We start from the raw sequence: 14,148 nt of genomic DNA on the forward strand, positions 1-14,148 counted from the left end.
GGAGATGCACTGCAGTACTTAATGCAGCTGGTGGACACACCAGATACTGACTGTTACTTTTGATTTTGAATCCCCCTTTGTTCAGGGACACATTATTCCATTTCTGTTAGTCATATGTCTGTGAAACTTGTTCAGTTTATGTCTTAGTTGTTGAATCTTTTATGATCATACAAATATTTACACATGTTAAGTTTGCTGAAAATAAAAGCAGTTGAAAGTGAGGATGTTTCTTTATTTGCTGAGTTTCTATATATGTAACTGGATATTGCGATATATAAATATATCGCAATATCCAATTACATTGGAAACTCGGGTCTGAGGAATTGGTGAATATTCTTGCTTTGGTGATTTTGCATTGAAAATGTAATTTATATATTTAAACAATGAAACATTTTTATCAAATACATTTCTAAATCCAAATTGCACTCCAAACGAAACGAAAAAGCAAGTAAAATAATGAAGTGATAAAAAAATATATATATATATATATATATATAAGTAACCTTCAATTTACCACCAGCCAAGTATCCATCTAAACACTCAGACGGAAAATTACTTAAATAAAGACATAAAAACTATTCTAATTGTCAACATAATAATTATAATGATGATAATCACTGAAATATAAATCCTGGTTCGAGGTGAACGTGCTTGTGTTATTTTATGTTTTAATCACACAAGTATAGGCTGCAGAGATGTGGTCACAATGAAATGCTCTGTGAAAATAAAGTGAACTGAACTCAAAGCACCTCCTGAGATGTCTGAGGTTATTTGCAGCACTCATAGACGATACTGTTCTTACATGAAAAACAATAGAAACAAAGAAAGATTAAGAACCTTTTACATGCATGTTTTCCACGAGACTTCACGCCTCCGTACAAACAGCGTGTCATACATGCGCATAGACAGGTTTTCTGTCATCTGTTCTTAATAATATAATAAAGTGTGTTTCTTCAAGCGCGTGCGTGTCTGTGTGTCTACAGGCAAATTATTTGTAATATTAGTTTGATAATCATAATAGCCTAATAATAATAATAATGTTAAACATTAATGGGAAATCGAGCCAAATATCATCTTGACATGGTCAAAGGCATCAGCTATTGGCTGAGACCATGGTCTGTCGGCACAACCCTAATGTCCATTTCTCTCAATAATTAACTAAATGTACAGACAGTCTCCATACATTTTTTTCCGACACATTTAGAATCATTATTGCTTTTACCAGTGTCGCTGAGGCTCGCTTCGTGCATGCGCTTGTAAAATTTATATTTTAAAGGCTCATTATTGCGGTTTAGTATTTCTATGTAATTTAGAACAGTGTTAGTACTATTGTTTATTGTTACTTATAACATTCTTTCTCAGCCCTGGAAGTCAAACCATTTCTGATGCCCCCCAAAATATATCTATATTTGATTAAATAAAATAATATCATAAATGTGTGACTAGTCGACTAATGGCTTAAATTAATGCCTACTAATCGACTACGAAAATCTTTGGTTGGGGGCAGCCCTAATTAATAGACACAAATCCAGGTGTACAGTACATTAGAAATCATTTGTATCTAAGACTACAAAACAGTTCTTTGCCAAAGGTCAGAATGTTTCTAAAACCAACAGTGGGACTGTACTGAAATAGGAATATTAAATCAAACCATAACAGTCTGTTTGTAGTGAACGGAGCACATGCTGACTTCAATGTTTGACTAACATTAAGATAATCCTATTAATTTTGAATGGATGTCAAAATTAACCATTTATCTGAAATAAACAATGGTGTTAATAGTTTCAGCATAATCATTTCCTTCAGAAGAATTTATGAAAACATTATTTAAGGGTGGGATTATATAGGACAGAAAGCAGTTTGTAGATAGAGATGAAAGGCTAAAAGACTCACCTCCCCGTCTTTTTCAGCTCCTCTCCTACTGCGTGCCCCCCGCCCCCATGTCCATCGCTGTGAGGTGTGTCTCCATTCATCTGTGTACTGTCCCCTCCAACATACATGTTCTTTCTGGACAACATAACAGACAAAAAGAGATAGTTGAACAAGACAGTCAATGTAATTGAAGTGCTTAAATTACAGTCGCAGAGCAGTAAAAATAGAACAGAGAAAGAAACAGGACAAAAGAGAGACTCTTCATGGGTCATTTTAAGATTCCCAGCCCAGGTTAATTGATGAGAGAATTTCAATTTAGTCTTTTACACATCCTCATTATTTAAAGTACCTTTGGGTACCATGTAAATACCATGGTACAGTATATGGATATAGTAATCATTCAGTGCCAACATATATATTGTATCAAAGTACCATGGTACTTCCATGTGATACAATCACAACAACATGATTAATTAGACAGACGGACAGATAGATAAATAGATAGATATTATAACTGAGCCATCATTAGACTTCTGTTTATATTCAACATTCCTTCTTTCCCAGGGATATGGCACCCTCTGGCATCTGAGTGACCTACCACCTGCAGTCGTAGACACGCTCAACCAAGCCAGAGCTCCCTTTACTAGGCAGCTTTATGCCCTAAAGTGGTGCTTGTTTGCAAATTGGTGTTCTTCCTGGTTTGAAGACCCACAGAGATGCCCAGTTCGGTCAGTGCTTTCATTCCTGCAAGAGAGGTTGGAGGGGAGGCTGTCCCCCTCCACCTTGAAGGTGTATGTAGCCACTATCGCTGCCCACCACGCTGCAGTGGACGGCAAGTCCTTGGGTAAGCACGACTTGATTATCAGGTTCCATAGAGGCGCCCGGAGGCTGAATCGCTTTGCATATCTATTTGGACCCCACGCAGAGCTTTAGATATTCTGAGCAGCTCTTTGTCTGCTTCGGCAGACGGCGGAAAGGGAATGCCATCTCCAAACAGAGGTTAGCTATCTCCCTGGCCTACCAGACCCCGGCCGTGCCCGCCGAGTCCTATGGATTACTTTTATGGTGCCTGCATTTGCTTTTAGATCAAAAGATCAAAATCTTGGCACCCATTCACTTGCATTGTACTGACCTACAGAGCTGAAATATTCTTCTAAAAATCATAATTTGCGTTCTGCAGAAGAAAAGAAGTCATACACATATGGGATGGCATGAGGGTAACGAGTAAATGATGAGAGAATTTTCATTTTTGGGTGAACTACCCCTTTAAAGTGATAGCTCAGCCATAATTTAATATTCCGTCATCATTTTCCTACCCTCATGTTGTTCCAGTGTGACCCTTTGTATTCTGTGGAACACAAAAGATGTTAGGGACTGACAGTCTCGGTCACCATTCACTTTCAAAATATACATTAAAAGAACACATTCACTGAAAGTAAATGGTGACCAAGGCTAACTTTCTGTCTAAAATCTCCTTATTGTGTTGAATGGAAGAAAGAAAGTCACACGGGTTTGGAACAACTTGATGGTGAATGATGACAGAATTTCCATAAATAATAATAATTTTGCAATACATGTTAAATGTGTATTATGTAATGGAATATAGGGGAGTAAACATCTATTATATAATTTGTGGAATTAACTCACTACTTGTTTACTCTTTTAATTGGACACTTTCTTATTCCTACTCTAGTAATTATTTATGTTAGCACTTTTACTGAGTAATTACTGAGAATTAATTTTTTTAAAGTAATTGTAATTTTACTTAAGTACAGTTTTTGGCAACCAATATTTGCACAGAAATGGCTGGCAGGCCTTTGGTCTATTGGAACCAACCATTTTCCTGACTACTGAGAGTCATGACTTGTGACATATGGCTTGGCTATTCTTAATAAAGAAGATATACGGCAAGTTTTTACTTGTCATTTGTGACAATATGACCAGATTTATACCCCTCTTTATTGGAGAAAACAACACCTTGGACAAACTATACATTGAATGTAAAGGGACAACTTCAGAAAAGCTATCTCAACATCCTTTGAGTCATTTCAAAATAGGAACATGTTGACACACTTTGATGTGGGATATTGGCGGTGCTTCTGCTGAAAGAAAAGATTACAGGCATAAATGGACTCCTTATATTAAATACCTTTTATCTGAGGATGGCAAGGATTTGGGAGGCTCTATTCTGATGGCAGGGTCCCATTCTCCTGGCGGGAGGACGATGACCTCATCCAAGAACTCATCGATGCCAGCAAGGAGATCTTGTCTGTCCTTGGCTTTGTATGCAATTTCATGGAAGACCTTGATAAGAGAACCATGATTACTGGCTAACCTTTTCCTAATCCAAGCAGAAACCATTTGTATGTTATTTAATAGCATAACAGAACATTCCAAGCACAGTGGAATAAACAGTGCAGGCACTCTATTTAGGACATCAAATTTATGACGCAAACTAGGATAGAACATTAGCTAAGATTGCCTGTACATACCTCATCAGACATCAGGGTAGCGATTGCTCTGCCGATTTCATGATATGACTTGGCTTTGCCTTTGGGCCCAAGAAGAATGAACAGAAATCTGAGGAAGACAGCAAAAAAATTTAAAAAATTATAATAATGAATAAATAAATAAATAATATTCCTATATTATTATATATTATTATATCCGGTAAATGAGACCACCCATGAAGGCGCATATCAACTTTCAGGGGTATCTGGTTGAATTCAGGGGGTCTGAGAACCCCCGTAATTCCCACAAGTACCAAATCATGATTCATGGCTGTAACTACAGACTATTGGCTATTTAAAAAAAGGGCAAGCCCTTCGATATGTCCCACCAAAACATCCTGTTTAAAATACATTGGAAATACATAAGAAAAATTACATAGGAAACTGTGCTCATCAAGCCATTTCTTGGGATCTTATTCAATTAGTTTAAAGAAATTCCTAAATTCAAGTTTCACAGAATATTTACTTTGGTCTTTGACCTTATGTGAGGAAAGCAGATCCTACCTAGTGGGCACAGGCACTTCAGTCAGCGCCCCCAGCATAACAGCCTGCTGCAGCCTTACGAAGGCCACAAAAGGACTGTCTAGGAAGTCCACTTCTCCAACGAGAACATTGGAAGCTTCAGCATCTCTGGGTAGCTTCTTCATAAACTTGTTCTTCAGCTGGACAAAGTGAGAAGAGGATGGTATTTTAATGAAGCTCAGTAAGGAGGCAGAACATATGAACAAAGTGTACAAATCAAGCTCCAATGAATGACCTCGTTAAACAGACTGCCCAGCAAGCTTTTGTGCCAAGCCCTTCAGGAGGTGAGATGAAACTAATAACCACAACTGTCCAAGAAATGGAAATCACAAAGATTGGTGACTATAGGCAGGATTGTTCGTTTTGGGGTTCAGCAACCGCCCACTGTGGGTCCTGCATACTTTTGCGTTTAACTTACAGGAACCAGTGGTAACCAGTTCAAAGTATTGGTAAATTAAGTGACTGCTAAGGGTTTTTGTTGCTCCTACCCATGATAGATTGGCCAACTTCAAAGGCAGTGGCATCTGCCAGCTCATAGCCTTTGAGATTATGCCAAATGTGTAATTTACAAGCCAAAGATAATTAGCACACCCTTCTCATATAACCATAAACTGTTGTTAAGAAACTTCAACTGGTGTCTGTCTCCAAGGTCATCATTGCAAATGCCATTTTAGCAGCTAAAAGTGTAATTGCACAATGCTTAGTGGATTTATAAAACAATATTCACTCATTTTAACTCAGTTTAATAATTAAAATAATATAAACATTACAAATCTTCAGATCCATTAATTGGCATGTTAATGAAGTAGTAAGGTAGTAAATCTGATTTGACAGTTTACAAACCTCATCAAAAGGAGTTACTATGTATGATTAATAAACTAGTTCCCCAGTATACTGACAATACATAAACCAATAAATAAAGACATTTTCCAAATGCCTTATTGAACTGGCAGGGAAAGCAGTTTAGTTAACCATTGAAAAAAGAAGACTACAAGCAAGCACAATGAAAAACATTTACCCTGGAGCAACCAAGCATATGGGACTGACGGATGGGACTGATCTCTCACTCATCAGTAACACCATTGATCATCTATGGGTAGTTGAAGCATGACATGTCTTGATGTTTCAGCATCAAGGTTTAGATAAAAAGATTATTTGAATGTATAAAAGAAAGTGTATAGCTGATTCTTCCAAAACTATTTAATGTCAACAACCCTTATTTTGTGATCTGTATGTTGTATATTTGTTTATTGGCTTTAACATTTATACCATAGGAAAATCTTCCATTGGTCTTATGGTTATTATTGCATTACACGCTAAATTAAGCAACTATCCTGATGTTAATACGATTACAATGTTTGTCTTGCTTAGCTTTAGGTAGCAAATAAAGGGGATAAAGTGTCACCTTGTGGAGATGGGCCATTACACCAGATTTAAGATTTAACAAATTGTTTACTTTGTTAATCATGAAGTTGTGAAATCGTATGGACAGGACTATTTTCTGGAGTGTTTGGGGTCATGATTGAGGAGTGGATTGAGGTCACTAATGTTAAATGGAACCCGGATTATAGACCCTGAATTGCGTTACCAGAGCAGCGTAAAGGGCTGATTAAGGTATTAGCAGGGGACATCTTAAGCAATCCCCTAGTATTTGTGTCAGACTGTCAGCATACTAATGTTTACCTCTGAGCTTCATTCAAAGTAAAATGCTTGATTCAAAGAACTGTTCAAATGATCATGTTCTATCTTTTAATTCTGAGTAATTCTAGTATTAATGAATCCGTCCGTCCATCCGTCCGTCCATCCATCCATCCATCTAATTCATTATATTTCCTTAGGGAGGCGCTCTCTTTTAGAGAGGAAAAAGTAAGGGGATTCTTGTCCAACCTAACACAAAAATGAAGCCTTAAAGTTTGTGAAAGAAGACATAAAATCTTAATAAATTGATATAAAATCAAATTAAGTGATTCCACTTGAACAATAATTATCTATATGAAATCGATTCATTAAAATATAAGGAGAAAATGCATAACTGGTCTAAACCACCATAACAAATCTTAATGAATTTACCTAATCTTAGAAAGCAGAGATGACATAATCATTCAAGTGAGCAAAAAAAAATAATACACTTTTATTTTTTTAAGTTTGAAAAGCCACAAGGCTTTCACACAAAGCGAACTACCCCTCAGTCTGTGCTTACAATTCCAATCTGTCCATGTCTCTGTACCACAAGAGACAACCAGTCTCTCAATCCAGCATTCTGCCAAAAGGGGCAAGGGGGCATATCCTCAGAGTCAGTCAACAGCTGATGCCTTCCAGTAATAACATCAGCTCTAGTTTATTCTGCATGGAGAGCTTGCATAAAAATACTGTCAAAAATTGGCCAGCTTTCTAAAGATACATACCGCTGAGTTCAGCAAGAAAGAATAGATTAAAATTAAAGATTCTATGATTTCTCTGACCTAAATTCTGTGAAGTGAGTTAATTGTTATGGTTTGTCACAGATTGACACCACCTTTGTGACCTCTTGGTAATCCCTCAAGGTGAGTCCAAGCACTTTATATTAGGAATAAAAGTGTGATTTTCCCACCAGCTATGTCATTGTGTTACACACTCCACTCCCTCTGTTCTGTTGCGTATGTAACCAAATGAAAATCCAATTTTGTTGCTAGGAAAAAAGCAGAATATGTACCAAGTCTGAAGTGGCTTTATAAGTTGTCATGGGTGATATTAACTATGTTTACATGTATCCGGCAATCCAAATTAAATTAATCCAGTTGCAGACTCAAAATGATCTTTTCAAATTCAATTAAAATATGAATTTACATGTGCATCAAATGTACTCCAAACAAAACCAAATGCATAAAAGTGAAAGTAAATGGTTTCAATGGTTTAAAGTATTTTTATATTAAACAGATCTGCACCACCTATTTCATTTTGATAACATTTTTATTTTGGTCATGCTGATACTCACTATTAGTAGGATTATTAAAATATTATTAAGGTGAATGTAAATGTATTTTGTGTCTTTATGGCAACACAGGACCAGCACAGAATGAGAAGACTGACAAAAAAGATCCAGCTTAGTGGGAAAATACATGTGATAATACATACACTAAGTACTGTGTTATAACAGAAAATGTTTCAAGGCCGGATTGTGTGTCATTGGAGGACATTTGTATGGCGGAAGGGTGGTCCTCTATGCATACATTTCTTAACTGGTTAAGAGTTTGACTCCTATTTCCCAGGTTCTCTCTGTTGGAATAGGAGTAAATTCATAATTTCCACTGTTTTATTCAGATGCTTTAGCTTGCTTGTGCACCGCTAGATGCTTGCCACATGGGCGTAGACAGTTGGCAGCTTGTGTTCGCATGGCATGAATGTATATCGTTCCCCAATGAGATTATGCAGCTGGAGTTTGCTCGAGAGGGAACACCTCGGTTATGTAAGCTTAACCCTGGTTCTCTGAGAGGGAACGAGATGCTGTGTAAGCTAGCTATACTCTCAAGTAGCTACATGAGCTCGTGCCTTCCTGTAGAAAATCTCAATGGTGCGAAGTGAGTGCCTTTATGGAGCTTGTGACGTAGCTCCCTAGTAGTGTCGCTTTAGCGGCATCAGCCAATAAACTGGCATGATTGTATAAGGGCTTCAGAGCATGTGACACACGGGGCATGTCCCCAATGCGATTACACAGCATCTTGTTCCCTATCAGGGAACCCGGGTTACGCTTATGTAACCAAGACATTCTGTAAATATATCCACTGTTCCACTGTTGTGTATTATTATTAATTCTGTTTTACCTATTGTCTGTGTTTATTGTTTTTGCAATTGTTATTGTTATTGCAATACTGCAGAACTTATACTGCATACCCTTACAAATTCTGTGTAAATGTGTATATGTGAAAGTGTATGTATATGGATTTGAATGTATATATGAATGTGTAAATGTGTATATATGAATGTCTGCTCTATGTTAAAATCTGCACTGCATGGACCAAGGAACAAAAATTTTTTTTTTGCAAAAAATAACAATAAATCTGACTTTGATGTTGACATCATTATGCTTTTAGTTATCCTGTTATCATACAATGTGTGGTTTAAAACAGCATTTTGTGGCTTTTCCAGTTCTGAATCTCAATAGATTTTCTAACAGCCCTAAACTTTCCACATTGGGAACATTTATAATGGGGATCACAAGGATACATCTGAACTGGACTCACCTGGTCTTTTTCTGGCTTGTCTGAAATATCGTTCAGGCTGCTTGATGTCAAGTCCCGATGTGCGGTGGTTGGGCTACCTACGAAAAAATTATGAAAGACAATGATACAATGAAAAATATCTACCACAAAGGGGATTTTGGCCTCTTACACTAAGCATTGAAACTTTAAAGGGCAACTTGCCAACATTGTGACCAAAAACACTGTAGAGATTACATGAAAGCAGAAACTGGACTTAGCTTTTGTGTCAGTCAGTAAGAACTTTTTTCTGTCTTTTGAATTTTTGTTCATAAGCTCTGAATTGTTTGATTTGATGCTTTTAAAACTTAAAGAATTTAAATTAGGAAAGGTGACTTTCCAGTCAAGAAGAGGACTCACTGAAATATTAACTATTAACCTTTCTGGGCCCAAGACGTCATGCTGTGAAAAGCAGGAGAACAGGACCAGCACAGAGAAGCAGAGTATTCCCAATGCCACTAAAAACCTGCCAGAACTAAATTAATTATTTTGTGATAATGGCTAAGATGACAAGTTGATGCAGCCAAAAAAAAATGTACACAGCCAAACAAAGAAAAATGTTTTGGAAAAAGTAACAGGCAGGTTAAAACCCCTTCATTCATAAAAGATTTCACATCCACTTCAATTAGTTCTGCATTCTTTAATTATTATTGATATGTTTATGATCTTTAGGGTGATTTTGTATTTTCTTTGTAGAACGTTACACAGAAACTGGCCTAATGCTATTTTTAGAAGTCTTTGGAAATCTATGTAACTGATGAAAAATCACCATTTTGTAAAATTATACAGTATATATGATAATAATAATAAAACATATTCAGAGAGATGGTCCACACATGACATAACTACCAACTCTACAATGGTGAAGGGAGCACAGGGGATTGACTAGCTAGACATACTGTTGATGGCCAACAACAACTGAAGTGTCCATATAAAGTAAAAGGTTTAGGGGGTAATATCATACACCTTTATTGTTTATTTTATTCCCCTTAATATATGGGCCAAAACATTCAGAATTTTGTTACGTGTGACTATTTCCCATTCTTTCCCTGACCATTTATTTATTTATTTTTTACTGCGGCTGCTGTGCCTTTTAGACATCTGTGTGTCTTTCACTGTGTGAAATACGATACAATGCTTTGCTGTGATCACACATGATCTGCGAGATTGTTTTTGAGTCAAATAAAGTTTATCACTGCCACATCTTTCAATAACAGCCTCTTTGCAAAGCCACATTATTTTCTGACACGTTCATAAAACAATACACACTGAAATGTGCCACGCAAATTTTTAAACCAGACTGAAATTATAAAAGACCTTGTCAAAGATAAACTTCAGCTATTTATTTCAAATGTTGGAATTCTTCAAAGAAATACAGAGCAGCAGGTGCGACACAGCCAGGAACCGTACAAGGTTTGACAATTTTTTACACATACAGTATAATCTTATCATTAGTTATTTTTCTGCATAGAAACAATATTATCTATCCTGCTTTATTCTAACTTCACTGATACTGGACGGGCAAATCCTTGCGCATGCACTTTACATGTAAATGTGGACAGTCATGTGATCAAATATATTAATTTCTCTGATGTTAGAAAGTCACGAAACAAAGACACATGTTGTTTTTGCAAATACGTCTTTTTGGACTGGGGAAGACCTTTTGAGTTCTCAAAGTTACAATATGTTTTTATAGTACAATTAATTTTTTATATAAAAATATTAAGATATATTTGATTCCTCATGATAAGACCTCTTTAAGCTTTGCTATGGTAGCTATGTTACACACAAGGTGGGGTAAGGATACACATATGTATTGTCAACTGGTATGTTTTGACTTACTAGGCCATCCCATGCTTGGACTTCCAGGAGCTCGCAATACCTCCTCAGAGGTGCGAGTTGTTAGACAAGGCACTGAATTCTCAAGTGGACTACGTGCTTACAGTGACAAGAGCAGCAAAGCATCCAAAGGGGAAAAGATAGATAAAAAGAAGGGTGAGACAGAAGGGTGAAAAGAAAGATAGTTAAGATGATACAGAGTCATAACAGTGGTTTTAGGCATAAAGAATTAGATTTGTAAAAGATTGTGTGTGACTACAGTCAAATCTTTCACATTGCTAAAAAACAGACAAGATTTATTTGAGGAAGCAGATAAGCTTTCAGCAGTCATAGCATCCAAAGTTTGTTCAGGAAATGTAATAGTTCTAGCACATTAATTGCCTCACATTTAAAATGTCCAACGGTCAATGAATCACAGAATTAATGGCATACTGGCAAACTGAACAGGAATATGCAGCCCAAGAATATTAATCTTATCAGCAACAAAAACATAGTTCTTTTCATGGAACTTGAGCTGCGTATGATAGCTATGGGGATACCGTCCGAGTGTCACATGGTCTGAAGCCCTTATACAATCATGCCAATTTATTGGCTGATGGCGCTTAAGCGAAGCGCCCTAGGGAGCTATGTAACGGGCTCCATATAAGTGCTCGCTTTTGAGCCACTGAGTCACATTTTCTGTTCTTCAATGCACGATCTCGCCTGGCAAGGATTAATATTTCTCCCTTTTGTGTGGCAACACAGAATGGATTTTAAGTGCTTAACTCATGTACACGGTTCATCATCGGTGAAGATTCCCACAACATGTGAGTTTCCTGTTTGGGGTTTCACCACGCAGAGGCAACGTTGGAGGGTTTGGATTGCCCGCAGTGTGACTTGATGAATGTCAGGAGACATTCCGCGAAAGGCTTGCCTCCTTTGGAAGGGAATCGGTGTAGTGTACTTAGGGTTTCAATTAAAGTTTGCTAACTGGTTAGTTTAGTGTTGTTGTGTTTTGCTATTAGCTTAGCTGTACTGTGCTTACAATATGGCGTCAGCAGGTTGCGAAGGGTCTCTTTAGGACTTCCTGTGAACTTTCGTCACCATAGCAACCAACACCAGTGATTGGTGATCTGGGTCAACACTAATGAAAACAGTTTTATCGATGCCTATGAACATCAGCACGTTCCACAGTGCACAAACATACAGTAATCAGTTAAAGTGCACAGATTCTCACAGCAATATATGTAGCAAATTTGGTATGATAAATGTTCATTGCGCAGGTTAATGTGTTGTGTACATTACCATTATTTGTAAGGGAAACAGTATGTGTGAGCTAGGAATTAAATTAAATGGTCCAATTTCTACATTACTATGTAAGAAAATTTATAAAGGAATCAGTTGCATTTGATAACCGTTATAATTTAGATAAATGACAAATAACTAGATTATTTGTCTGAATAAAATTCTCCACCATTAAAATTGTAATCACAATTCTACTGTAGGGAATTAGATTTAATAAAGAATTATGATTAATTCTCTTATTGGAGTAATATTATTCTCATGGCATATTATTCTATTATTATAGACAATAATAATACACATATAGGTATTTTTTAAACTAAATCTTTTAGAAACAGGGATGAGATTATTTATCAAAATATACCACAGTCAACAAATCATTAAAAGGGAAACATGAATAATTAATCATAACTCATTATAATTAATTATGAACATTTGGAACGGTTAATTTGAGGTAGCTGAATTATGGAACACAAAACCGGAACAGAATTTAAGTTATGAAAAGAGTCACTTAACCATCTGAGGGAACCTGCCAAGGAGATGGGACCAGAGCAGCTGGCTGACCTTTGGTTCTCTCTGTCACTCTCCTTGGATTCATCTCGACATTCTCCATTGAGTTTACATGTAGGCTTTTGTGTCCTAGCCCTGAGGCCCGCACAACGGCTTCCTTCAGAGCTGAGGATGAAAACGGCATGTCTACAGCAGTGTTGGATTACGAAGATTTGTCTCCTAGCGGATGGATATCCAGGCCCTCGGTAACTTACGTATACAGAGTTGCTGGACGTAATTACACATAAAGTGGAGAAGCTGCACCTGGAGTGGCCAGATGAAAAGCAGGAGTTTTCAAATGTGTGTCAAGCTTCCGACCACGGATATACTTCGGTCCTGGTGATGGAGGAGACGCTGGCAACACATATCTCTCCTCCTACAGTGGCATGGAAGTCGCGGCCTACTCTTCCCTCATCTGCTAGATGACAATGACTTCGTCCTTGTTGAACAATGCCTACCTGGCTTTGGGTCGTGGAACCATCGTGGAACCATCATGGAACTAAGCCGGGCTTCTGATATGGCGCTGAGAGCTACCAAAGGTGTGCTAGCTGTAGCGTATGTTCACAGATATTTGTGACAAGGACAAGGCCTTCCTAATGAATGCCCCTGTGTCACAAACTGGGCTGTACAGTGATACAGTCCAGACAGATGTTTCCACGCAGAGAGAGAGAAAAGCCTGTTGCAGCTACGGTGCGCTCACATTTGGCATCTTCACAACATCCCACCAGAGAGTAGCATAAGGTGCTGTACCCACTCAGAGGAATTGAGATCCTCGTTCGTTCCCACCATCACGGGCACATCCACGTAATGGCTGTTGGATGTTGGCCCAGCCCATTTTAAACGGCCGACAGTATGTTGTGTTCCTGCCGGACTTGTGGTGAAACAAAGGGTAAGCCACCATTCAGTGAATGAAACTAACGAACGTATCCATCTTTATCCTGTTTGCCCTTTGGACAGACGGGATGAGTTTGCCATTGTAAATGCCTTGAACGCCCAACAACCAAAAGGTTCAGTTTCCCTCCACAGCTTGTGCTGGGGAGCAAACATAAAAAGAACGCTTCCAGAATTCAGCCTCTGTCTCCATGACAAATGTTCTCAAGACATGCAAAAAAGAATTTGATGTTCATCATGCACAAGTGTATACAAAACACAGTGAATGTAAGCTCCACATGTTGGCCCCCCATAGAGAATGCTGGGGCCATTGTGGCGAACAAAAGACGGGGAAAGCGGGGAGGTGTGGCCGTTAAGCTCAAGCTCCTGCTTCGGCCTGGTAGTGAATCTAGTCTGGGTCTGGACATGTTTACATGTTTGTGAAATCCCATGTGCCGGCTATCCAGACT

At 37.8% G+C, this 14,148-nt stretch overlaps 1 protein-coding gene across 6 annotated transcripts in view; it reads right to left on the minus strand.

Annotated features, from left to right (window-relative positions):
* The window catches only part of LOC127642729 (electrogenic sodium bicarbonate cotransporter 1-like), an 87,571-nt gene that overhangs the window by 32,591 nt on the left and 40,832 nt on the right, over positions 1-14,148 (minus strand). For 3 of the 6 annotated variants that reach the window (XM_052125251.1, XM_052125255.1, XM_052125245.1), the window contains 6 exons: positions 10,982-11,077; positions 9,125-9,201; positions 4,887-5,044; positions 4,365-4,452; positions 4,022-4,176; positions 1,894-2,007 (listed from right to left, as the gene is read on the minus strand). In XM_052125251.1, the coding sequence (XP_051981211.1) occupies positions 1,894-2,007; positions 4,022-4,176; positions 4,365-4,452; positions 4,887-5,044; positions 9,125-9,201; positions 10,982-11,077 (688 nt within the window). The remainder of the gene's footprint in view (positions 1-1,893; positions 2,008-4,021; positions 4,177-4,364; positions 4,453-4,886; positions 5,045-9,124; positions 9,202-10,981; positions 11,078-14,148) is intronic. The other 3 variants (XM_052125256.1, XM_052125264.1, XM_052125257.1) reach the window with 1 other exon arrangement.

The sequence above is a fragment of the Xyrauchen texanus genome, chromosome 4 (genome assembly GCF_025860055.1).
Source record: "Xyrauchen texanus isolate HMW12.3.18 chromosome 4, RBS_HiC_50CHRs, whole genome shotgun sequence".
NCBI classification, from domain to species: Eukaryota; Metazoa; Chordata; class Actinopteri; order Cypriniformes; family Catostomidae; genus Xyrauchen; species Xyrauchen texanus.